At 44.8% G+C, this 25,872-nt stretch overlaps 1 protein-coding gene across 6 annotated transcripts in view; it reads right to left on the reverse strand.

Annotated features, from left to right (window-relative positions):
- Nucleotides 1-222: 222 nt before the first annotated feature.
- Nucleotides 223-25,872, reverse strand: part of FAM13A (family with sequence similarity 13 member A) — a 270,864-nt gene continuing 245,214 nt past the window's right edge. For all 6 annotated transcript variants that reach the window (XM_014452073.2, XM_006084613.3, XM_014452072.2 and 3 more), the window contains 9 exons: nt 25,534-25,672; nt 24,170-24,251; nt 22,239-22,459; nt 21,275-21,358; nt 13,318-13,413; nt 11,782-11,865; nt 7,273-7,469; nt 6,671-6,772; nt 223-4,506 (listed from right to left, as the gene is read on the reverse strand). In XM_014452073.2, the coding sequence (XP_014307559.1) occupies nt 4,380-4,506; nt 6,671-6,772; nt 7,273-7,469; nt 11,782-11,865; nt 13,318-13,413; nt 21,275-21,358; nt 22,239-22,459; nt 24,170-24,251; nt 25,534-25,672 (1,132 nt within the window). In that variant the 3' untranslated portion in view covers nt 223-4,379. The remainder of the gene's footprint in view (nt 4,507-6,670; nt 6,773-7,272; nt 7,470-11,781; nt 11,866-13,317; nt 13,414-21,274; nt 21,359-22,238; nt 22,460-24,169; nt 24,252-25,533; nt 25,673-25,872) is intronic.

The following is a 25,872-nucleotide window of genomic DNA, read 5'->3' on the forward strand; positions in this document are numbered from 1 at the left end:
GATGGCACACGCCCATTTCCTTCCCTACGGCTACAGGCATGCCCAGCCTGTACCCAGTCGGCCTCACCGTTTGGTGCCCTCGCAGGAGACAGAACAACAAAGACTCCTCGGGAGGTTTCTGAGCTCACGGGAGCAGCTCGACTCCTCCCCGAAGGGACAGGCCAGACCCCACAGGCAGGCCGTGCGCCACGTCCCCGAGGCTGTCAAAAATGTCAGAACGTGCACAGTTCAAAATATTTTATTTCAGTTCATACAAAATACAGTCGTGTACAAAAGCGTACAGAACATTTTCATCCAGCTTACGTTTTTTAAAAAGGACAATTCCAATTTCTAATGCTTTCTGCTTACATTGTTCGGGGCCCATTTCATTACTAACATTGTATCGGCTCCTGGAGATTTTCGTGACTGGGGAGGCGCTTTCAGAGGGAGAACTGGATCTGCCAAAACGGTGTCCCGAGCCGCGCACATGACGGCGACTGGCCGGATTCCAGGCAAAATGAGATTCTCTGGAGACCTAACTGCGGCTTCATGGCAACACGAAGTTGTGGGTGTACAGAGTTCACGTTACATCCCCGTCTGTGAAAACCTGCGCGGGCTCGGTCTGCCCACACACACCTGCTGGGCGGGACCGCGGGGAAGAACTCGGGTGTCCGCAGGGCACAGCCTCCACTCGGGAAAGTGACGGGTGACACGGGGCCGGCAGGGACAGCACTCCCGTTCGGAGCGGGCCGCGCGGCCACCCCGTGAAGAAGAGCCAGGACGCACAACTTGACAAGATACACTCTTCAGTACATGTGAGGGGCAAGTGGGGGAACAAGGCCGGCAGGGAAGGGAAGCATGTTCTGGGTTTCGGGAAATACCTGGGCTTCAGAGGAAACACTGCCTCAACATGTTAGTACAGCTTTGCCCCTCCCTGTTGACTTAGCCAAAGGGATCCTGAAAAAGAACAGGAAGGAAGTGCCTGTCGATCTTGGTGCAGAAGCCACCACTCCCACCTGGGGAGAAGGGAGCGGGGAGGGGGATGGGGAGGACCCAGGAGGCAGAGTGTCAGGGAGACCCTATTGGAGGCAAATGGAATTTAGACTACAACCTTCTCACAGAGCAGTTCAGAGTTTACGGCACTCAGGTATTTATATAGCATCAAAAGGAGGAAGGAGTAACCCTGACGAAAAATGGCATCTTCATTATCAGATTAAGAAGCACTAAAAAATTAAGCAACAAACTTTAAAATTGGATTTTCCTTGTAAATCTGTGATCAGTTCTAGCTATTGGGCCCAATTCTGTCTACTGAGAACTAGGCAGCCCCAGAAAGAACCAAAGTAATTGGCACCCGGGCCACCCTTTGATTCTGATAAAAAACTTAATGTTGCAGACGCACCTGCCACAGGCTCTCTGCACTGGGCCGTGTGGCACAGAATGAGGCAAAGCAAAAACCACACCCAGGTTACAGAGAGCTGGGACACCGCTGGTCCCTGCCCAGGCCACACTGATCCTGAGTGCCACCTGCTAACCGAAGGGAAGAAATCTAATCTGATTTGATTTCATGGAAATTTCCCCTGAATCGGAGATTACAGACCGGGCCGGCTTTCTTCTATCAGCTCAAGCAGACTTCGGCTGTCTCGAAAACGCCTAAGCAGGCCCTTCAGACTAAACCTTGCACATACATGACTGACAAGTGCAATCGGAACTAAACGATCCCAAGATGAAACACAGTCATGATACCGCGCTTCCCGTAAACATCTATCTCAGTGTTTACTCCAGACTAAGCCCAGTAAAAGCAAATGCTTGTGGAAATTACAAGCCTCTTCTATCTCTGATTCTTACAACCGCACAATCAAGTTTATTCATGCTTCACCTTTACTCACTGTGAATAAGTAGCCCTTGACATTTGTTTTGTGGGCACGTCGGAGTAAGCACACACATTCCCAAGAGAGCAAAGGAAAAACATAGCCTGGAGTGAAGCCAATTAAGATGCTGCCTCCAGGGCCTTGAGACCCTGGGCTGCAGAACTGGTTGCTGTGGAAACAATTTTCGCCTCAGCATTACTGGCAGTCGGAACCTAACGGGTCTTCAGATAGGATCTAGTGTGAATAGGCCCCCCCCCTTAATTCTGGGTGCCATCCCACAAAGGATATAGACGATTAGAATTTTCAAAGGAAAACACGACATTCCCTACACAATTTATTTTACTGTAACTTGGTGGTGTCTTTTATTGAATCAGACAACTTTGAATGGGGTTTCCTGAATAAATCTTTTACATAACTTACCTTTGGCAGAAACAATAGATTTCGAAACATTTACAAACTTCTCATTTATATAACTTTTCCTCTTTATAAATTCCTTTGCACGTTAGTATTTTCAAAACAATAGTCTTAAACAGATGTGCTTTAACACTCAGCTGGTCATGATGTGATTTACATCGTAGCTTATTTAAGAGAACAATTATTTACAAGGGGCAGACGAGGCATGTATTTCTTTTAAAAATACAATTTTTGGTCATGTGAATGATTCATTTTCTGATTTCAAAAATAGAAAACATCCTAAAGTGCGTCATTTTATTTATAATATAACTCCTTGAAATTATAGCAATCTGCAATGTAAACAGTAGAGCAGAGAATACCAAACTATATTTTCATTTGCCTTTACATTTACAAGGTTAGGTACCGTCTTTAAGTGTGTGGATGAGACCAGGGCGCTTCGGACACATTGCTCACGCTCCTACAGAAACATACTTAGGAGCAAACTTAGAGGCGTTCTTTCTCACCCACTCTCAGCTCAAACGGTTTTCAGTCGACAGAGCTGCCCCCTCACTTTAGCGAGGGGGAATGCTGCTGTAAACCCAATCTGACCAGTTTCTCAAGAACCCGTTTTCTGAAACTGACAAATGGTCAATAGAGTTTTATGTTTTCTTTTTAAAAACACACACACAAAATGGCACAACACAGAGGTGGGGGTCCCGTGGTCCTGTTCAACCTGCAACATTGTCTTCAAAAGGCAGAGCTGCCGGAGCGCCCCCTCCCGGCAACCAGCGGCTGCGGCTGTGTGCGGACCCCTGCCTGGCCTCGCAGCGCACAGGGCGGACCCAGGACTGACAGAACCAGAACCCACTTTCTCTTGTGCGGACAGAAAAGCGTAAAAAGTAACAACAAATCACGAGGTGATGTCAGCACACTGAAGAGATGAATGATTTGGTGTCTGAAATTCCCTGGTCCCTCCATAATGTCTAATATAGACAGCTTTGTGACATGGTCTTTGAAAAAAATTATAATCGTAATCGGCTACACATCATTTGTTCTCTTTATACATGATCTTGAAATAGTGTGATTTAGATTCTGCCTTGGGCTGCGATCCAAGGGCTACATTTACCCCTGAGGGAGGGGATTTTAGTGCAGGTTTACTTAAAAAACAACAACAAACAACTGGTAAGTACTCAGGAGGCTGAGAACACGGGTGCTCTCGCTCTCACTCTTTCTCACGATCCTCATGCACTTCGGCTAAGAATGAAACAAGGCCCTTTCCATGTGGCTAATGCCAACACGAAACCGAGCCCCACAAGGGAGCCCCATACAACATGCTGGCTTCACTCCATCTCTGATGCTCAAATCCCAAGACTGGTGAGTGCAGTCAATGTTCAGGAAAGGCCTCTCTAGGCTCGTCACCCTGTTACCGGATTTAAAAATCGGCGTCAGCGTAGCTCCTGCTATCCTCCCTCTGTCCTCTGCGGTGACCCAGGCCCGCAGGGATCACGGTTCCGGGGCAGCGGAGGACGCCTCGAAGCACACGGTCAGGGATGTCTGCGCTGCCTCTCTGGGCAGACGCAGCTTCCATCGCCCTGAGAGCTGACGAGAACAATTCACACGCGTGGGGAAGGCGCCGCTCTGTGGACAGGTCACAGGATTGGCCGAGGCAGCAAAGAGGGCTCCAGTGCACGGTCCCCATTTACGGGGTCCTGAGAGCACAGGGAGCTGCCCAGCAAGTTTGCTCCAGGAAGGCCTGAGCTGGGTTTCATCCCAGTTAGATTGCATTCTGCTCTCCATGGAAGCAGAGTGCACATTCTCTGTGGGTGAGGTGCCTCCATGTAGTGATTCATCACCGCTAGTGTCAGAAAGGCTCCCGCGAGTGTCCGAGCGCCATGAACGCAGGGACCCTGACTTTCCCTCACAGGATTCCCAAGTCAGGACCAGCGCGGCCTCCTCCCAGCAGGTGGTTTCTAAGGCCGGCAATGGAAACGAGCCGCTCCCAAGGTCTGGGGGCAGAAGGGCTCCATGCTTTGCAGGTCCAGCTCTGAGGCTGCCTTCCAGTGTCTGCAGAGCTGCTCTTCCCCGGGGGAGGCAGGGTCACTGCGCACGCCGGCCCCTCTGCTCGAGCGGGGCTGCCCCTCACATGGACTTGGAATCAGCGTCTCTCTTGCTGATGAGCACCTCCAAGAGCCTTAGTTTCGCCTTGATGTGCTTATATTCGCTGTACTCTTCAGCCATAGGAGTGCGGTCTTCCTTCTGGACATTTCTAACGGAAACAAATGACAGGGGGCTGAGGATCATTGGCCGTCTCCTGGATGATGCTGTTCAGCAGGCGCGTTATCAGCGGAAACGTGCAGCTTATCAACCCTTAGCATCAGTGTGGCCAAGCGCCACTGGGGGTCAAGCCGGGAGCTGGGCTTAGACACGCAGTGAAGGACAAGGATCTGGCATTTTGTAGGATGACACGAAGGACTAAGAAATGGAGAAATGTCCTCTTTATGCTGCTGGTCTGTATGCATTCACATTAAGAGTCTCCCTACACTGAAATCCTTTATTTCTACTTAATGCTTTCTTACTTTTACATATTTCATCTAATAAACCGTTACATTTCTAGTTAGCAATTGGTACATCCATAATTTATATGTTTTTAACTAATTATTATAGTATTAGTCTTAGAATTCAACAACTGAGTCATATACTACTAATAAGCCCTTACCGATCACGAGTAATTCTACATGCATTCTCTTACACGCACAGTATCCGTGGAGAGCGTGTTTACACAGGTCAGGCCCTGTGCTGAGTGGCTCTGTCTCCGGGGTGTAACATAACCCTCAGGGCAGAAGCTGCGGGCCTGCCACCCACACTGCACACGGGCTGAGCGCAGGCCGAGAAGCCAGTCCCGCTGCAAAGCCACAGCTCCCATCACCGGGCGGTGCCGTCCGCTTCTCATTTCACCTTGAAATGCACATGTCAGACGTTCAAACACCAGGCTTCCTTTTCTTTTTATTAAAGAACATGGGAAAGGCAATAGCGTGGACCTTATTTTTACGTTGTTCAATGAACGAAAAATAAACGTATTTATTGCTGGCCTGCCTTGTTCAGGGAAAGGATTCTAGATGGCTTCTTGGCACAGGGCAGTGAAGGAACAGGGTAGTGGGCAGAGCCCCGGCCGGGCCCTCCGAGGGGCTTTGATCTCCTCAGACACAAAATGAAGAACCAGATTTTACGATGTCGGAAGTCCCCTGGAGTTCTAACCTTCTACGATTGTGAGTTCCCATCAATTATACTTTCTGATTACTTGTGAAGTCTATACAATTATATATAGTTAGTGCCTCATGTATAGGATACCTGCACATAATGTGACTATAATTATATGGGGAAAAAAAGGAAACAGACAAACCAAAAATGTGCCTAGAAAGAAGACTGGAAAGAAACACATCAGAACATTAATCCTGGCTTGTCTTTGGGTATTAGTATTACTTCGGAGGTGATTTCTTTTATCTGCTAACCTATATTTTCTAAATACCCTGCAACACACGGAGGGAGAAAAGCAAATATTTAGGTATAAAATTTACAAATCTCGAGAAAGTCATTAGAGGACAAATCCAAATCAGAGACCCTAAACATAAGTGTATGCAGTGACTGAAATAAGCCGGAAAACAACACATTGTACATGCCAAAGTTCGTTTTTATGGTCCTTTCATTTCCCAACACTTTTGAGAAGTACGAAAGGGAACTGACTTAATGAGAAACTCTATCTACACTGTTCAGATAATTGGATGAAAATAAAATCAATTCCAAATGATAAAACTTAACTCCAGTGCAAGAGACGCAAATCCATTCCTGCTCTGCCCCTGCCTCCCGCTGTGGCCCGAGCCAGACATGCTGTGTGCAGTCACTTGCAAAGGGAAGACGATGCTCAGCACAGCGTTACCTAAGGATTCCATTGGCCTTAAACTCGCTGGAGAAAAGTACCCTGTCAGTCAGGCGGGTGTACTGCTTCTTGTATATTTTTCATCCAAATGTTACTTTTAAAATGTGCTTTAAAACCAGCAAGATTTAAAGTCCTCAGTTCCCTATTTCTCCTTCTAGTTTCTTCAGACAAAACACAAAAACAAGCCAGTGCTGTCGACTGGAAACGTAGCTTCAAGCTGCTCGTTTTAGATTACGATGTGATGTGACAGGTTTGTTTTATAAATGCTGGTTCAGTCTGCATGGGTGTTGGACACTCTCCAAGAAGCACCCTTAAGGACCATACGAACCTCATTGCCTCCCAGTCGACCTTGAAAGGGGCCCTGGGCACAAACCCTGGGACTGGGTTACAGGGAGATTGATGCAGAGGGCCCCTGCCTGGGAGGCATCCCACAGCCCTGCCAGGAAAGGAAAAGGAAGTGTGTGCAGGGGATGGGGGAGGGGAACACATGCACTACCTTCCATTTTGTCTGAAGAAATTGTCCTCAAATTCGCGAAGTTTCTTTCGAATCCTCTTCTTTTCTTCTCTCATTTCCTGAAGGTGTTCCAAGAGTTCTGGCCTAAGGGGGGGGGGGGTGGGGGGAGAGGGGGGGAAAGGGAAGAAAATCGAGTTAAATCTGAATTGACATAAATGCAATGAATGTGCAACTCGGTGGGGGTTGTGGACACTGGGGAAGCACATATGTGCAAAAACTGTTGAGGGAGCTGAGGGTCAGTGGAAATGCATGATTTCTATGCCCTGAAACACTGACAACAGCTCTGGCTCCTGCTACTTGTAAATTCTTTGGGCCTGTAAAGTCCCAGGTGCTTTGTCATATTTTGTTTTGAGAGAAAGAGATGACATCTGTGCTCAGTGAGTGCTGCATGATGAGCCGTGGAGGACAGAGCTACACAATGCCGTTTATAGAGACTGCCTGGTTGTATAAGTAAGAGCTCAGATACGCACCTCAAGTGAGTCACTTGTGTTTTGTCGGCCAATGTAAGTATAAAGACTAAAATAACATTTAGGAAAGTTTTCTTCCCCAAATATTTTACCACCACCACCACCAAAATGACATACATTGAAGCAGCATGCAGGTTTGAAAGCCCGGAGTCCTGGCTGCACTTTGATGGCATTTTATCATCCATTGGGGAAATAAACCCATCAGCGCCATCTTCAAGTTGGTCGAGAAAGCAGTGAGCGCTGAACTCGGTTTTCAGAGTGACCCTGAAGTCTGGCTTGGTGTTGCTATCGTCTTCTGAACCCTCCTCTTCTTCCTGGAGACACACAGCAACCCCAGCCAAAATCTGGTTACTTTTCCTGGTACGCTTTCATTACAAGTATCATTTAACAATCTTAAGTATCTCGACACCATAAGGTTTCTTCTATACCTACCGTTAGCAACACCCACGTACCTTACGTACATATTATCGAACAGCTGTATGTACACAGTAGGTAACACAAACTAAACACAGCCACTCAATAGGGAAAAGAACCTATAAAAATTGGTGTACACCACATTTAACATTTTAAGGCTGAGGTAGGAAGGAACAACCATCATACTTTACACCCTCAATCAAAGGAACCAAACTAATCTAAAGATTCTAAGACAAAACAGGACAAAACCCACCACTGGCAACCAGTTTGCAGAATTCTATTGCTTGCATATCTCAGGACATATTTTTTATTAAGCGATGAACGTTCTTAGAAATAGAACAATATAGCCTTTCTATTTAAGGATTGAGATTATAAAATATTTGTGGTTGCCTGGTACACAAAATCTTAGGGAACTTTTGAGATCAAAACATTTATCTTCCATGACTTGAATCATAAACCTCCTAAGTTCTTTCAAGGGATGTCCAAGAATCATGAGTGTATTTTTCGGCCTCCAAGATTCTAAGAAAAGTATCATATTCTTTGCCTGTCTTGATGATAATGCACTTAGAAAAATAATACAGTCATATTAGCATTTCTTAGTGTCAATTTTAAAGCTATGTTAAGTCTAGGTAAGAAATAACATCACAGTCTGAAAAAAAAAGACAAAATTTTTTTAAAAAATTAGTTTACATTCAATATTATTTTGTATTAGTTTCAGGTGTACAGCATAGTGAAATAAAGATTTTTAAAAGAAGTAATTTACTGCCAAAATATACAATCAGACCAGGAGAAAACATCCTAACATCTAGAAAAAGGAAACAATTGGTTAGGAGTACAGCCCCATGAACAAAAGGAAGCACAACGTCAGTTCCAGTTAAAGCAGCAAATCTACCTCAGGAGGCAGGGGCAGTTAGCAGGAATCAATATACAGATAATCTGTGAGCAACTGATAGACAGGGATTGACAGTGATCAGCACTGGCCCCTTATGAACAAATCATGAAATCCCCTTATTTGATGGGATTTCAGTAAAGAATGAGGTGAGCTGGTTGTGAAAGTGTGGAGAGTGATGACACAGTGGTGACGTGATTCTGGAGAAAAAGCCTGTAGTAGGCTCTTTACCTGACTCTGCCTTACTCAACATTTATTAGTCACCGGGATAAAGACACAAAAGGCTATTTACAAAACGTGTAGGTAATGCAAGGCGGGTGGGGTATCCGGTATGTTGGAATACAAAATCTATACTCCATTTCGTAAGGTTGGAATAGAAGTCCAGAAGTAGCTAACTGGAAAAATTCAAGGTCCTGCAATTCGGTTGGGGAGAAAGCTGGACACACAGACAATAAGCAATCCGTGGGAAGGAAGCTGGGGATTGCATAAATCAACCGAGAGACAGGCCACCACCCGGGCTTCTCAATTGGGCTGATCTTGCCCCCTAGGGGACCTTTGGAAATGCCTGGAGACATTTATGATGGTCACCCCTGGGGACGGTGTGGTTGTAGTGCACTATTGGCATCTAGTGAGTGGAGGACAACTCCCCACAACCAAGCGTTATCTGGGCCCAAATGTGTCCAGTGCTGAAGTCGAGACATCCTGCCATAGGAAAACTACAATACCTTCATGATACAGTGACAGACACGCAGTCACAGACGTGTGGAGCCGAAGGGCCCATTGAGGTCATCCCCACGGAGGTCCGGACTAGTCCTCCACCCTCTGCCTTGCTGGTTAAACCATATCTAGAAGGATGTATAGCTCTGGGTATCAGTTTTTAAGAAGGATACTGATAGATTGATGTGTGTATAGAGCAGAGCCACTAAGCTGCCGGCAGGTCTGGCACCCACATCATATGAGCAACAGTAAGAAGAAGTTGGAGAAAATGTTCACAGAGTGTGGGTGGGAGTGGGCAGGGCAGGTGACTGCAGGAAGTGCTCTCACAAAAGAAGCGCTGTGCATGCTCCATGTCGTTCCAGAGGGCACAGCCAGGCCTCTTAAGTAGAAAGTAAGACATCAAGAGTAACTATGGATGTAACTTTTCATTATATTCATTAACTGTAAGATTTTATAGTTATTAATCTTATGGTACATTCTAAAATTATATGTATTTTATAAATAATTATAAAACAGTGTAAGTTTTAGTTACTATTGATGTTTAGCCCAGTAATGAGTGAGCTTGGTCTCCCTGCTGCCGTAAACTTGTCAAGCTTGGAGAAGGAATCTCTTCTTAGGGTCAGTGTCTCCATTCTGTCAGCCAAGTTCTAGAGGAAATTTTTATGTTGGGTAGGAGAACTGACGAGATGACTTCTAGGATTTCTGGGCTGAAAGATTTAGGGCCTCAGAGCTTGAGCTGGCTCTATTTCATACACACTGGTTTCCCCCCAGAAACATTTAAAACAAGGGATGGTTTAAACAACAACAACAACACTTACATACAACCTTCTTATCTGTACACAAACCAAATTCTAAATTGTTTCAGAATTGTCAAGAATTAGTATAATCCAAATACATGCTAACAAGCCCGGCCAGTTGGAACAAAATTAACTAAAAGACAGCACTATTTACAAAAGCATTGCAATCATTGCAAAATTATCTGAAATTCTGACCAGCATGTGGCCCAGCAGAAGAGCCATGGCCAAAGTATACTTGTGAAAAAAATTAACCAAGATAAACAATAAGAGTTGAAAGAATGTCCTCTTTTTAAGAAGAGCGTCATTAGTATGCCTTTCATTTGTTTAATGAAGCAATTATTACCTGTCATATTTTGGAGGTGTTAAAGAACACATTTTAATCTAGTAACAGTTCTATCACATGATTCTCAGAGAAATACATTAATTTTCATACATATAATTGCCCAAATTTCTTCAATTATGGTGACTTGATTCTTGTGTGAAATTACCAGCTAGACAAAATGTGTCTTCTTTCTAGTCTTATTGTAAGAAAATAGCTCTAATTTTTAAGATACAATACAGCATAGTCACCTAAATTTCACATTTAGAGAATTTTCATAAAACACATTCCATTTAAAATAATATGAACAGTCAGCACAATCATTGCCTAATGAGGTGTATGAAGTATGTAAGACCCTTAAAAGGTAAGAAAAGAAACAGAGTAGATAAAAGGGAGGCCCATGTAGCTTCTGGTACCTTACCTCCGCTTATAAAGGTGAGAATTAGGTAAGAACAGAGAGCCGTTCTCAATTGGCATCCCTTTGTGGACGAGGCCCCATATTCTGGAATAATCCTTCCTAACTACGGTAAATACATGACCACCCCAGGCTGGGAACTGTGACAGAAACAGGACAAGTGACACTCCTAAAACTCACTTCTGCTTTGGGTTTTGCTTCCCCTTCCAACTTTAACAATCACTGATTTTTTTTTGTAAAGGTTGGCATTGACTCTTCATCTCTAGATCCCTATTTAAGGCCACCCAGTTTGTTCAATTATCTAGAAACAAGAACATGAAAGAGGCTGATCCCGATGCAGGCCATGAGGTCCTTACAGGGACACAGATCTCTGAGCACAGATGGTACCTCCCATTCTAGCAAAGGCAGCCACTGAGAACAAGGGTTATTTGTCTAAAATCCATAATTACTTGGGAAATAAATCTGAACATATGTTTAGTGACTGCTGGTCCCAGCACTACATTCACTGATTAGGAAGAGATTATAAAATTAGGCCTGAGGACAAAGTGTGCCAGGGGAAAGGGGAGAGGCAGAAAGAGTGGGTGAAACTGAACCAGCGAATCTGCCAACGGCAACTGTGATATTTGTCTATAAAATGCTAACTTTTTATTGTGTGCTATACATATTGTCTTTGCTAATTTTGGTTTTTTTAAAAACTCATTAAATGAGATTTTAAAGAAAGTTATGCAATGAGCTAATTTAATAAAAATTTGAAATATAGAGAAACTGTTCGTCAAATTGGGGGGGGGGGGACCCAAAACAAAAAACAATGTGCAAACAAAAGAATCATCCCTGAAAACAAACAGCAACAAACAAAACATCAATAAAAAGCAGGGGAATGACATGAAACTAAGGAAATCGGCTAGTACAGGATATAAAGAAAAAAAGTATTGTTCAAAGTTGGCTCTGTGCAGATGTGTAGGGAATGCTACCAGAACCCATCACCGAAGGCCCAACCACAAACCCTTCCATTCCCAGGAGAAAGGGAGGGGACTGAGGCAGATTTAGCAAGAGGTTAGCAGCTGGAGGTCCTCACCTTTGACTCCTTGAAGAAGAAAGCAGTTTCACCCTCGATAATTGGCTGCAGCAAAGGGCTTCTCCGCTTGCTGGAAGGGGAACCCTGCGACAGGCATTGACAAGTAGATTACACTGCGAACCCCTTCCCCTTCCCCGCCAGCTCTCCGCCTCCTCTGCCTCACCAGGATGCATTGCTGCCTTTTAATGATGTGCTCTAACCCCCTCCCACCGAAAGTTCCCAGGAAAACCAGCAACAACCAAAGTTCTTTTCAAGTTGCTTCTTCACTCCAGAGCCCCACTCCTCCCCCGCCCCAACCAAGGAGCTCAGCACACACGCACCTTAACCAAACACGCAGAGGAAACCCGAGCAGAACCACCCACCTGCCCCCCCCCCCCCCACAAGAACACCTGCACTCAACAGCTTCACCTAGAACAGCGTCCGCTCGTGACCTGATGCAAAGGTTCTCTGACGTCCCCACTGCCCACTCACCCTATTCAGGGACACTAAGGGTTCCTAACTGAAGCATGAAAATGATTCCTTAGATTTGATCCTTGTGTTGGTTAGCTACTAATTCATTCCGCAGGGCATTTCTAGAAAAGGAGCTCCCTTCAAACACACCAGCCTGCAGTCCCTGGACCCTCCCTCCGTCACAGGAGCACGTGCACTGTGAAAAGGCGTGAAGGCCCCAGCGGAAGCCAGGAAATAAAGGGAGGCAGGAGAGGAATGGGGAGCGGTGGCCAGGGGGAGTATGCCCTTCAACAACACAAGGAAGAGGTGTCTGCTTATTAAAGAGCCTAGAAGCCAGCAGAGGCCGCCTTCAGGGCCCTGGACAGAGGCAAGGAGTCCCCAGGAGGTGGACACGGATTCATAGGGCACTCAGAGGGGGAGGGGGAGAAGCCCAGGCTGTGGGGGGTGGGGGGAGGGGGCCGGCTAGTCCTGAAAGGCTCTCCCAGAGCTGCTGCTCCCTGCTCCAGACAAAAATCAAAACTCAGAGGCCAACAGCGGCTGAGTCCCAGGATGGTGGCCTCTGAGAGCACCTTCAGTCATTAGCCTCGCCCCCGCTCCACCTCACACTTCTCTGAGTCCTCCAGAAGGAGAAGGCCGCTGTCCGGAGTAGCAGACTTCTCCCTGGATAGGAGCCCTGTATCCCCTCTGAGAGGCGGAGAGAAGGCTATTCACAGACGCCCCTGGGGCCAGAGGCACTCCTGGTGTGCAGAGGCCTGGAGAAAGCACAGCCCTGTCCCCTGGGTGCTCTGTCTCAGAGGAAAGGGTGGGGGAGTCGGCCCAGCACGTGTCAGGGGGATGTTTCTGGCCAAAGCATGACTCTCAAAAGAAAAAAAAAATTCTATCAGCTTCAGATTTGCTCATTTTTTTTTGACCAGTGTAGTCTCAGAAGTCTTTGATAAATTCTTCATTCCTCAAGCTTACGGGCCATCGATATTAATGGCACGATCAACTCTTAAAGCCTATTCTTTAATGAGAAGGCAGGCGAGGGCCCTCCTATTAGCCAGGGCCCGTTCAACCAGGTAACCAACAACAGAGAGGTGAACTCACCATGATGGGCATGGTGTTGGCTCGGGACAGGATCTGCTTGACCAGCCGGTACCTGTCATAGAGTGGCTTCATAACCTGACGTTCATTCTTGGTGACCTGGAAAGCAAGAACAAGAGAGCTGAGACGCCAGGCTACCAGCTGTCCCAGCATGCTCTGGGGCTAGAGAAAGTACAGATGATTCACATAAAGTCTCTCTATTCTCACAAAATTTATTTAAACTGACAACATTATTCAGTTGGTGTTTAAAATATCTACTTTAGCTACAGATCACTCTGGGAATCACTCCATTAGCAGCTTGGTTTTCCTAAATCAAAACTATGATCACTTTTAGTTCCTTGTTTAAAACTCCTCAAGGTTCAGAGTTCCCAGACCAGGGGTGGGGAACCTTTTTTCTGCCAAGGGCCATTTAGATGTTTATAACATCATCTGCGGGCCATACAAAATTATTGACTTAAAGATTAGCCTGCTATATTTGATCAAACATTTAATTAACTCACCCCTAATGCCTTGGCAGGGCCAGACCAAATGATTTGGTGGGCTTTATACGGGACGTTCCCCATCCTTGTCCCAGATAATTTACTATTTTCTAGTCCAGGAAAGAAGAAAGCATGTATTCCTGTTATTATACTTATCATGCAGTTTTGTAATCAGAATTTTTTTAGATGTCTTTCTCAAACCCCATGAAATTGTTTTGTTTTTAAGGACAAGATTCTGGCAAACAGTAGGATTTCAAGGAATATTGGCTAATATAACACATGGGTTGATTCATCTCTGCATACCTAAAATCTGGCACAGTGCTCACATATGTTTAAAGGACTGGGTCTATAGGTAGTGGGGAGGAATCAAGCCCAAGTCCCTGGTATAGTATTTGATATAGTATTTAAAGCTCTTTATCTGCTGCTTCTCCTCCTTCCCATCATACCTCAAGCTCCAAGGATAGACTAGGTTGTCCCATACCTCCCTGTCTAGTTCCCTTTGTCCTGGAATGGCTGTGGTTTGGCAAACTCAGATCAAGAGCCACCTCCTCTGTGAGACATTTTCCAACATCTCCCATTCTGGAAGACCTGCTCATTCTCTCCTTTGTGTCACCTACTGCAACCTGTGATTTGTAATTTTACATCTGCTTTGTTACAGACCGAATGTTTGTGTCACTCAAAATTCATGTGTTGAAACATAATTCCCAATGTAATGGTATTTGGAAGAGGGGCCTTTGTTCTTCTCTCTCTCTCTGTCTCTATTTATTTATGATTTTTAAAAGCTAACCATTTTTTAAAATATATTTTTACTGATTTCAGAGAGGAAGGGAGAGAGAGAGAAACATCAATGATGAGAGAGAATCATTGATAGGCTGCCTCCTACACACCACCTACTGGGGATTAAGCCTACAACCGGGGCATGTGCCCTTGACTGGAATCGAACCCCAGACCCTTCAGTCCATAGGCCAACGCTCTATCCACTGACCCAAACCAACTAGGGCTGGAGGTGGGGCCTTTGAGAGGTGACTGGGTAATGAGAGGTGGGATACCATGAGTGGGATTAGTGCCCTTATAAAGAGTCCCCTAGTGCTCCCCTGTACCTGCCCGCTTCTGCCATGTGAGGACAGCAAGAAGACTGCCGTCTATGAAACTGAAAGAGGACCCTCACCAGACACCGAATCTGCTCACAGACACTGAATCGGCTCACACTTTGATCTTGGATTTCCCAGCCTCCAGAATTGTGAGAAATAAACATTTTAAAAGGTTTTTAAAATGGATTTTTAGAAAGAGAGGGAGAGAGAGAAACACCGATGTGAGAGTATAACATTAATTGGCTGCCTCTTGCACCCCCCCACCCCCCCAACGGGGATTGAGCCCGAATGCCTGGGCATGTGCCCTGACTTGGAATCAAACTGGCAAACCCCAGGTGCACAGGATGATGTCCAACCAACTCAGCCACACTAGTTAGGGCAAGAAATAAATTTCTGTTCTGTATAAGCCACCCAGTTCTATGGTAATCTGTTATAGCAGCCCCAATGGATGATACATTTTTATCTCTACTAGAGGCCTCGGCCTGGACTGCAGGATTGGACCAAAACCGGCTCTCTGACATCCCCGAGGGGTCCTGGATTGCGAGAGGGTGCAGGCCAGGCCGAGGGACCCCACTAGTGCACAATCGGGACTGGGGAGAGACGCGGGAGGTTGGCCAGCGGGAGAGGGAACTGCAGGAGGGCTCCAGGGCGTGTCGGGCTGGTCTCACTCAGTTCCAATTGGCCGGACCCAGCAGCAAGCTAACCTACCAGTCGAAGTGTCTACCCGCTGGTGGTCAGTGCACATCATAGCGACTGGTCGACCGGTCAACTGTCTGTCCCCTAGTGGTCAGTGCACGTAGTGGTGACTGGTCAACCAGTTGATTGTCTGCCACCTGGTGGTCAGTGCGCATCATAGCAAGCAGTTGAGTGGCCTTAGCATATCATTAGTATACTACGTTTTGATTGGTTGAACGGCCGACCGGTCAACCAGACACTTAGCATATTAGGCTTTTACTATATAGGATAATAACTATAGTTTGTTGACATTTCTGTTTCCTCTTTAGACTATAAGCTCTTGAGAGCAGGAGCTTGTGTTTTCTGTCCCTGGCAACTATTTCAGTGCATGACAAAATAGAAATAGTCTATAAATATTGCAGAATGAGTGAACAAATATTCCAAACATAATTAGTATACCCAATTCATTGATATGCATGCATTTCCCCTGTTTACTTAAATGATGAGAGATGAAGTATCTTTGTTTCAAGATTGCTATTTGTCTTCTGCATTTTATTTCCATTGTACACACAGTGTTAGAAGTCAAGAGAGTGGTTTTCCTCGGTGGGGCAGGAGGGCATGCTATGGGCGGGAAGGGACACCAGGGAGAGCTAATGGGGGGGTGGTAACATATTGTGTCTTGATCTGGATGCTGGTTACCTGGATTTGTTTACATCAAGACATATAATCTGGGCTCTTTTCTGTATTTATGTTATCCTTCAAGGAAAGTTAAATACAGCCACAAGTAAGTCTGAAGAACAGAAACGGAATGACTAGTACAAATTTCACCTGTAAGATGACAAAATTTAGGACTGGACCACACGAAATCGTGTTTGTTTGTTTTTTTGATACAAGATGTATCCATTAAATGTGTTACTGATAAGTTAAGGCATATCTTCACTGTCAACACATGATGTGGTGTGATCTAATGTGCAAGATAAACAATAGATGGTTTAATTACCAAAAGGCACAATACAAATAAAAAGAAGCAGCCAGCACTTTCCCATTGTGGTCTAGCTGCTGGCAGAAACATCTTTGATTTACAGAATGAGACTTAGCTGGTAAAATCAGACAGATAGAGCAAATTTCACCAAACCAATTTCTTTTCAATTCTTTGTTCAAAACCCAAATTTTCTAGTTGGATTAGATGAAGAGGCTCACTGACTTAATTCTTTGGCTTATTCTGTTTACATTTAGATTTTCTATGAATTGCTCATGTTTAAAATTAATGACCCTCAGGAACTAACACCTATAAATGATCTAATATAATTCAGTTTTTGACTATGGAAAGTTGAAACTCATCATGACTCCACCAAATTTAACATTGGCATTTGATAAAAGTATCTGAACATAAAAAATATCAAGGATCTTTAAGTTTGAGTGTAGAAAGTAGAAATACAACTTGAATTACACCAGAATTATTTTCAGAGTATATATCTGAAGCCAAAGGGTTGTTCATACTAAAAGTTAATATAGCTTTCACCTGTCACATGCGATTGTCCGTGCTGGATTTGTGAGCAGAGCCAAAAGCCAACCAATAGTCAGATAAACAAAGCAGGGCTTTGGCTGGACTGTCAGGAAAGGACAGGCGGATGTGAAGTGGGCCATGGGAAAACCGTTCGGAGGCTGACACTCTTATTCTTGAGTCATCAGTCATCAGGGATTTCCCTACTGACCAAGAATAGGCCTTTGAATGAGTGGATGGGTATTTCTGAGTCATAAAACTGTTAGCCGAAGACACGAGTTGGATTCCTATAACTGTTGAATTCTTGGCCCATGGATTGGAAAATGACAACTCTCTCTTCTTCATTATCAGGTAAAAGACAGTAGGCTAACTGTGCAACGATCAGATAATCCCAAAAAGCAAAGGAGAGTACTTATATATAGCTTTAGAATTTGCATTTAGCTCATAGCCAGTTAGCCTGGAGGTCAAATCACCCCCAGTATTACCGACAACAATCAAGGCTTAACTACAACAAGACTGCGCACAAAGACCACAAGGGGGGTGCACCAAGAAAGCATTAAAAAATGCGGAGACAAAGAAACATGACAGAAATGGAGGATATAGAGCTCAAAACCGCACTTTTAAGGTCTTTCAATAATTTTCTAGAAACTGCCGATAAGCTTAATGAGATCTACAAGAAATCTAATGAGACCCTCGATGTTGTGATAAAGAACCAACTAGAAATTAAGCATACACTGACTGAAATAAAGAATATTATACAGACACCCAACAGCAGACCAGAGGAGCGCAAGAATCAAGTCAAAGATTTGAAATGCGAAGAAGCAAAAAACACCCAACCGGAAAAGCAAAATGAAAAAAGAATCCGAAAATACGAAGATAGTGTAAGGAGCCTCTGGGACAGCTTTAAGCGTACCAACATCAGAATTATAGGGGTGCCAGAAGATGAGAGAGAGCAAGATATTGAAAACCTATTTGAAGAAATAATGGCAGAAAACTTCCCCCACCTGGTGAAAGAAATAGACTTACAGGTCCAGGAAGCGCAGAGAACCCCAAACAAAAGGAATCCAAAGAGGACCACACCAAGACACATCATAATTAAAATGCCAAGAGCAAAAGACAAAGAGAGAATCTTAAAAGCAGCAAGAGAAAGAAACTCAGTTACCTACAAGGGAATACCCATACGACTGTCAGCTGATTTCTCAACAGAAACTTTGCAGGCCAGAAGGGAGTGGCAAGAAATATTCAAAGTGATGAATACCAAGAACCTACAACCAAGAGTACTTTACCCAGCAAAGCTATCATTCAGAATTGAAGGTCAGATAAAGAGCTTCACAGATAAGGAAAAGCGAAAGGAGTTCATCACCACCAAACCAGTATTATATGAAATGCTGAAAGGTATCCTTTAAGAAGAGGAAGAAGAAGAAAAAGGTAAAGATACAAATTATGAACAACAAATATGCATCTATCAACAAGTGAATCTAAGAATCAAGTGAATAAATAATCTGATGTACAGAAAAAAAAATTAAAAAAAAAGAATTTGCATTTAAATTTGAACATGATGTTGGGTGTCCCAAGGTTTTAAAATGTAAGATTAAAATATACTGATAAGGAAGAGACTCAAGAACCCAGGAGCTCTGAGCAAGCAACCCGTTCTCTCCCTCTCCCCTGTCATCAAGCAGGGGTCTACGAATAAGGCAGAGCAGGGAGCTGCAGCCATCTGTGCTGCTTCCCTCTGTGACATTGTCTACGCCTGAGAACCTTCAATACTGAGAAGGGCCACTTTAATAATAATTTGTGGGGAATATGTGTCAGTGTGTAAACGAGCGTGGTTTGTTACATGTCAGTCTGCCTATTGCGTGCCCCGTGAAAGCAAACAGCCTTCTTTAAAATGTATAGAATTGGCAGATAATTATTTTGGCCTGTGACTTGGAGTTAGTGTCCCTTTAAATCAGAATCTGCAGACTCAGCAAAACCCAAGAACTAGGAGCACTAGCTTTTCTAAAAAATCCTAGAGTTTGGAATGATAGTTTAGCACTGGGAGTACATGTATTATTAATTTTTTTTTTTAAAGAGCGTTGCCCAAATGTTATTTACAGTCCAGGGTCCATGGCAACACCACGGGTCTGAGAATGAAAAGTTCACTCTGATTTGTGGACTGGCCAGGTATCAAATGGACTCTGCCTTTCCTGAGGTCGGAGCATCGTGTTCCAGAGCGAGGCAGAGAGCCTGACCCTGCACCAGGAACAAGTGACAAACTCCCAGAGCATCTGTTCCCTGCCTCGTGAGATGCTAGAATCTGACCCGGAAAGGCGTTCTTCCTTCATCAGAAAGAATGATGAAAGGAAGGGGAATAGAAAGACAGGGCCAAAAACTAGTATTTCATATTGCTAATTATAAGAGTGCTAAAAATGTGCATTCTTTCTCCTGATTCAGTCACTAAGAAGTAGGCCACAGGGCGCGGAACATGTAATTGTAACAGAAGTGAAAGCTATCACTTACTTGGCAATTCCCTCTCCCCCCAGCAGAGCCACTCTGCCCAACTTCCTTCAGTGCCAGACGCCCTACAGGTAAATGTGTGTGCCTGTAAGGTCACTTAGTCTCCAGACAACCTAAGACAGACATCTATTACACCGACAGAGCCCTGAGGCTCTGAGAAGTTACCTCCGTGCCCGAAGTCACAGAGTACTTCTATGACAAGGGCTGGGTTCTGAACCTATGTCTGCCGAAACTCAGAGCAACTCAGCCACAGGTACCTCGTCCACCCACCCCCAACCCCAACCTCCTGAACTGGCTTAAGGTTAAGTCTAGAACGCAGCTGAGAGATCTCAGGGCCCCAGGCAAGGAAGCCTTTAATCAATGTCGTAACATGAATCCATGCAATGAAAAGAAGTAAAACACACAAGTCTTGCCTCCTTCGCCTAGGGACTGTCTGGTGGCCATGACGAGGCACTCAAAGCTCTGAGCCTACCGTTGGCAGTTCAGTTTCTGGATACTCCAGTAGAGAAGGACAAAGTTTCACAAGGTATGTGAGCTCCAGTGCATTTACTACCTGGTTCAATGCTTTTAAAAATCCAAAACAAAACTTGGCTTGAAAAAAAACAAAACAACTTGGCTGGAAACATGACCGTCATCCCAGAGCGCCAGTGTTTTTCCACTGCAGGGCAGGCCAGCAAAATCAATCACCATCAGCCCCAGCATCTTTTTTTAACTTAAACCTGATAAATTCAGAACCAAAATACCATGGAAGATGCTTTTTACAGATAGTTTATTGGGCATACGCTGTGGCAGGTCTTGTGCTACTGGCTGAGGATTAGCTTCACAAAACCCAGAGTCCCGGCCCTCAGACCTCTAGTGCATTATTCTGGAAGCTTCTTTATTTAAAAGAACCTATCTCAGGTGAAAAGACTGTCTCCATTATATAGCTATGCTGAAACTGGAAAAGAGATGCATGCTTTTTGCCTATATAAAAATCCTTCTGTAGACATAAACTTCATGTTTTTTATACCTGCTTTTAAGAGTTGATTTTACTGGGTTCTTGACAACATTCTGAACAGGTTACTAAGAGTAACTGACATGGACAGCTGACTATAGGTTCCCTAAGGAAGAGAGAAGCCTATCACACTCCTGTCTTCCCAGGAATGACATGAACTCTCACTGAGTAACGAACTGCCTCAAATGCTCCTTGTTACGAAAAGGCAGAGCCATATTTTGGACTCCTCACACTTGTGGTTCTGGGTGGCAGCTGCAACTTCTCCATGGACAAACACTGGTTGCAACTGCTCCGCAGAGAGATCAAATCTGAGGGCAGATGATTCTAGTTTAGCCCATTTATTTATGGATAAGAATGCCTGGAGCCAGTATCAGCTCGTGGAGGCAGACGTAGGGACAGCGAAGCCTCCTCACCCAGGGCTCTGTGCACCAATTCATAGCCCCCTCGCCTCCCCACAGTCGCCCCTTGAAGCAGGACACCAGGGACTAAATTTTTGTTGCAAACTAATTTTTCTTCGGAACTCCATTAAATTCAGCATCTACAAGGTAGTGAAACTCTTATCACAGGTTTAGCCTTCAGAAAGCTTGGTTCCGGTGAAAACGGAGTCATCTGCTAAACAGTAAGGAACCTCATTATTTGCAAAATACCAAACATGGAAGATCCATTTCTAAAGCCAGAGGATTTAGCCCGTTCAGAAAGAGAAGTCAGTGCATCCACATACCGGCCGTCCATGAATGCTTTCATAATGTAACAGAGCTTTCTGCAGGGCCACTTTCTCATTAGCAATCTGGTCTTTGGTCATGTCCTGTACAAACACAAGGAGAGATCAATGAGAAGGGGAAACATTTGTGAACATTCCAACTTCTTGTTTTTCTTCTTCTTCAGCTCAACAATAAAAAAAAGTAGGATTAAAAAGAATCCTCACACAACAGCTCCTCCTCGCTCTATCCAAGCTCACTTAGGAATGAGCTATTCCTGACCTCTTGCTAGAAATATGATAGCACAGCAGAAACATCATCGACTTCCTTGTAGCAGCAAAGGCATGTTGAGTACTGAGGCAAGCAAGGCTGTGAGGCACACGAGGCTCCACTTAATGGCCCAAGCGATGTCTACACTGATAGATTCCATAGTCCCAAAGGATTAACGCCTTAAATGCTCCTAATAATTCTTCTACCTAAGGGTCACCAAATTGTGTATGAACCTAAATAAGTTCATTCTGCAATCTGTACAGTAGAGTTTTCTGCTTTTAATTTGAAGTCAAAAACCAAATTAGCCACAGTTAAAGCACTCGAAGTTGTTTCATCAGCTTCTCTCAACATCTAAGAGCATGGAAGATGAGGTTGTGGGAGGTTTCCAAAGGTGTCCCTCCACCACTCTTCCCACTGGGATCTGTGTGGCATGTCCTATGCTTCTACCATGGTTTAGGGCAGTGGTCGGCAAACTGCGGCTCGCGAGCCACATGCGGCTCTTTGGCCCCTTGAGTGTGGCTCTTCCTAAACCTTAGGTGTACCCTAATTAAGTTAATAACAATGTACCTACCTATATAGTTTAAGTTTAAAAAATTTGGCTCTCAAAAGAAATTTCAATCGTTGTACTGTTGATATTTGGCTCTGTTGACTAATGAGTTTGCCGACCACTTGTTTAGGGTGAGCAGTTAGCTCGGGGCCTTCACCGAATCACCACACCTTAATGTCCTCGGGACGGCTGCTCTCTGCCCGCTTCTCCTGCAGCTTCCGCTGGATGGAGTCCAGCGTGGCTTCCACGTTGGGCTTGATTGCTTTATCTACCACCTCTTGCTTCTTCTCATCTTCTTTCTCAAGTTGGGAACCGAAACTCCTGGGGAGTGTGTTGCTTCGCTGCCGCAGCCTGGGGGTTAGGTCCTCTTCAGATATCTTTAGTTTTGACTCTAGTTGAAAAAATTTGGGGGCAGAGATATATGAGAATTGACGTCTGTGATGTTAATAGCAACTTAGCCCTGCCTCTCTCCCTGCCCCCGCCCCCCCACGAAGGTATATAATTATAACATTAGTTGAAACACCTAGGTTATTATATAAAACCTGAGAAAATGATAATGTCTTCCTGGGCTATCTGAACAGTTTCCCTAACCTTCATTCCTGAGAAAGCTCTAGGTCTTTTATTGAATATCTGTACTTTAGCCACACCAACCTGCTCACTGTTCTCAGAATGTGGCAGGTGTTCTCCTACACTTACTGCCTTCGTGTTTACAGGTACTTACTGGTACTGATCCAGTGCCCAACTGCTGGCCAACTTTTTGTGTGTGACTCATGTCCCTCATTTTGGAATTATTTTTTATTTTGTATTCTATTTAGTTGCTTATATGTCTGTCTCCTAAAAGACAGCAAGCTCCTTGAGGGACAGGGGCCAAGTCCTTTTTATATTCATTTCTGTGTCTACGTCTTCTAATACCACAGCAAATAAAGCCTTAGATTAAACAGGTACTTAATGAGTATTGAATTGAAACCATTATCTTTATATTAGCGATTTAGGAAAATGAAGAAATGCTACAGAATTTGCATCTTAGGAAATCTGGGATATTTTGTGATTAAGACCATGGAGAATGTGTCCCCTAATTGCTGAGAGCACTGGGAAGCAGCCTTAAGGAACTTGTCTTTCTGGCATATTTTATTATTTTTTTAAGATATATTTTTATTGATTTCAGAGAGGAAAGGAGAGGGAGAGAGAGAAAGAAACATCAATGATGAGAGAGAATCATTGATGGGTTGCAGCCTGCACATGTGGAGACCACTTATTGTCTTCACTAGCTGAGAAGCGTAGAGACCCCAAAAGCTGGTGACCTTTGAAGCCCTAGCAAAGGTCGGAGCTGTGCAAAACCCAGTTAATCTAGATAATGGTAGCTGAAGAATCCTCCCCACCTTAATTCATTTAATTACTTATGTAAATCCTTATTGATAAGATAGTCTGCCTATTACTGGAAATTGCCTGCTGATGAGTTAGTCTGTGTGTTACTGGAAATTCCCTACCTAGGGGCTATCCCAAGATCAATAAAAGCTTTGTGAGGCCTTAGCACCAGTGGAAGTCCTTCTCCTTGAGTTGGATTATCTCATGTCTCTTGTCTCTTTTCTTTCATTTGTGTGCGGCTCCGCTTTCAGATCCTGAACCCTGAACCATGCAGGACGTGGAGGGAAAACACACTCAACATGCACGTTTCCTACTAAGGATAGAGCCTGCAACCCAGGCATGTGCCCTTGACTGCAATATAACCTGGGATCTTTCAGTCCACAGGCTGATGCTCTATCCACTGAGCCAAACAAGCTAGGTCTCTTTCTGGCATATTTTAGCAGCGGCACTAGGCATGAGATTCTGTACCTATTTTTTTTTTTTTTTTTTTTACAGAGAGGAAGAGAGAGGGATAGAGAGTTAGAAACATCGATGAGAGAGAAACATCGATCAGCTGCCTCCTGCACACCTCCCACTGGGGATGTGCCCGCAACCAAGGTACATGCCCTTGACCAGAATCGAACCTGGGACCCTTCAATCCGCAGGCCAACGCTCTATCCACTGAGACAAACCGGTCAGGACAATGTACCTGGCTTGTTTATTAGAAACCACGCCATAGGTCTAGAGCTTTACCTACCTTTTAGTTGTTTCCGGAATTTGGCAAGGTCGTTTGTCCACTTCAGAACCTCAGGATTGGCTGCTTTGTCGCTGTGGGAGGGCTGAGAAAAGGAAAATTATAGTGAATGTCTTGGAATTGGAGCAGGAAAAAGAAGCATTTGATGATCAGTTTGTGTTAAGAAGGAAGGAAACATGAGTCTCATTGGAATAAGAAATTAACCAGGACCAATCAGGGCAAACTTCACAAGTTTAATTCCAGCATCCTTCTTTACATCTGGTTATTTCTGATGCTTTTAAAGAATTCCTTAAAGGCAAATGCTGAATTTTTATGGTTACGAACTTGTATAAGGCCATGGATGGCCTTGTATCCATTACTTGTAGGGTTCAACCTGTCAGGCTAACAGAATAGAAAGCAGAGGAGTGTCTGATATTTTACTCTGCAACCACCTTGAAAAATGCCTTTTTGCTCTTCTTGTGGGAAATACCAAGGAAAGAGCTGAGAGTAGAATGAGGTCAGTACTAATGAAATTTTAGAAGATAATCTTGAATTAAGTTGTAGCCAAACAAAAGACATCATTTAATGATTATCCCATTCTGGCTCACTGATAAGTTTACAGAATGGGAAACTGAAGTGTTCAAGTTATCCTATATAATAAAAGGGCAATATGCAAATTGACCCTAATGGTGGAACGACCGGTCGCTATGACACTGACCACCAAGGGGCAGATGCTCAACGCAGGAGCTGCCCCCTGGTGGTCAGTGTGCTTCCACAGGGGGAGCTCTGCTAAGCCATAAGCTGGGCTGACAACTGCGAGTGCAGTGGTGGTGGCAGGAGCCTCTCCCGCCTCTGTGGCAGCACTAAGGATGTCCAACTGATGGCTTAGGCCTGCTCCCCAAGGGAAGCGGGCCTAAGCCATCAGTCGGACATCCCCCGAGGACTCCCAGGCTGCCAGAGGGATGTCTGATTGCCAGCTTAGGCCCAATCCCCTGGGGAGCAGGCCTAAACTGGAAGGTGGACATCCCCCGAGGACTCCCAGGCTGCCAGAGGGATGTCTGATTGCCAGCTTAGGCCCAATCCCCTGGGGAGCAGGCCTAAACTGGAAGGTGGATATCTCCCGAGGGGTCCTGAACTGCAAGAGGGAGCAGGCCAGGCTGAGGGACACCCCTGAGTGCACGAATTTTCATGCACTGGGCCTCTAGTTTATAAGAATACATTTGTGCGAGGAAAATGCTGGTACATGATGTTTGAGGTGTATGAGAGTTCACTACCCAGTCTTTATTGCCTTTTTGCTTTGAGACTCCCTAGATATCTTGCTTAACCTTTACCATTTCTCTGCATTGCTGACATGATGGCATGTCACATCAGAGAGAGGAGGCACTTACTCTGTACTTCCTCTCTTCTTCGAATCTGTCCTCAAACTTCCGGATCTTCTTTTTAAGGCTCTGAATCCTTCGTGTGAGCTGGGCAGGTGTCAGGTCCTCGTGTTCGTCATCGTAGGACCCCAGAGAGCAGCTCCGTTGCCTGTGAGGGGAAACCTTGAGTCAGCTCCCCAGCAGTGAGTCACTGCCTGCTGGGAAGAGCTGGGGGATGAGGAGGAGGCATGGGTGGGGAGGGTGTGAATGGTCTTCATGCTCTCCAGTAAAATAAACTGGACTACTAATTTATTTTGTGACTTTGGGCTCTATATGTCCCACCTATTAAATGGGTCTAATTTCCTCTAG

This window comes from Myotis lucifugus, unplaced genomic scaffold (assembly GCF_000147115.1).
Source record: "Myotis lucifugus unplaced genomic scaffold, Myoluc2.0 scaffold_12, whole genome shotgun sequence".
Taxonomy (NCBI): Eukaryota; Metazoa; Chordata; class Mammalia; order Chiroptera; family Vespertilionidae; genus Myotis; species Myotis lucifugus.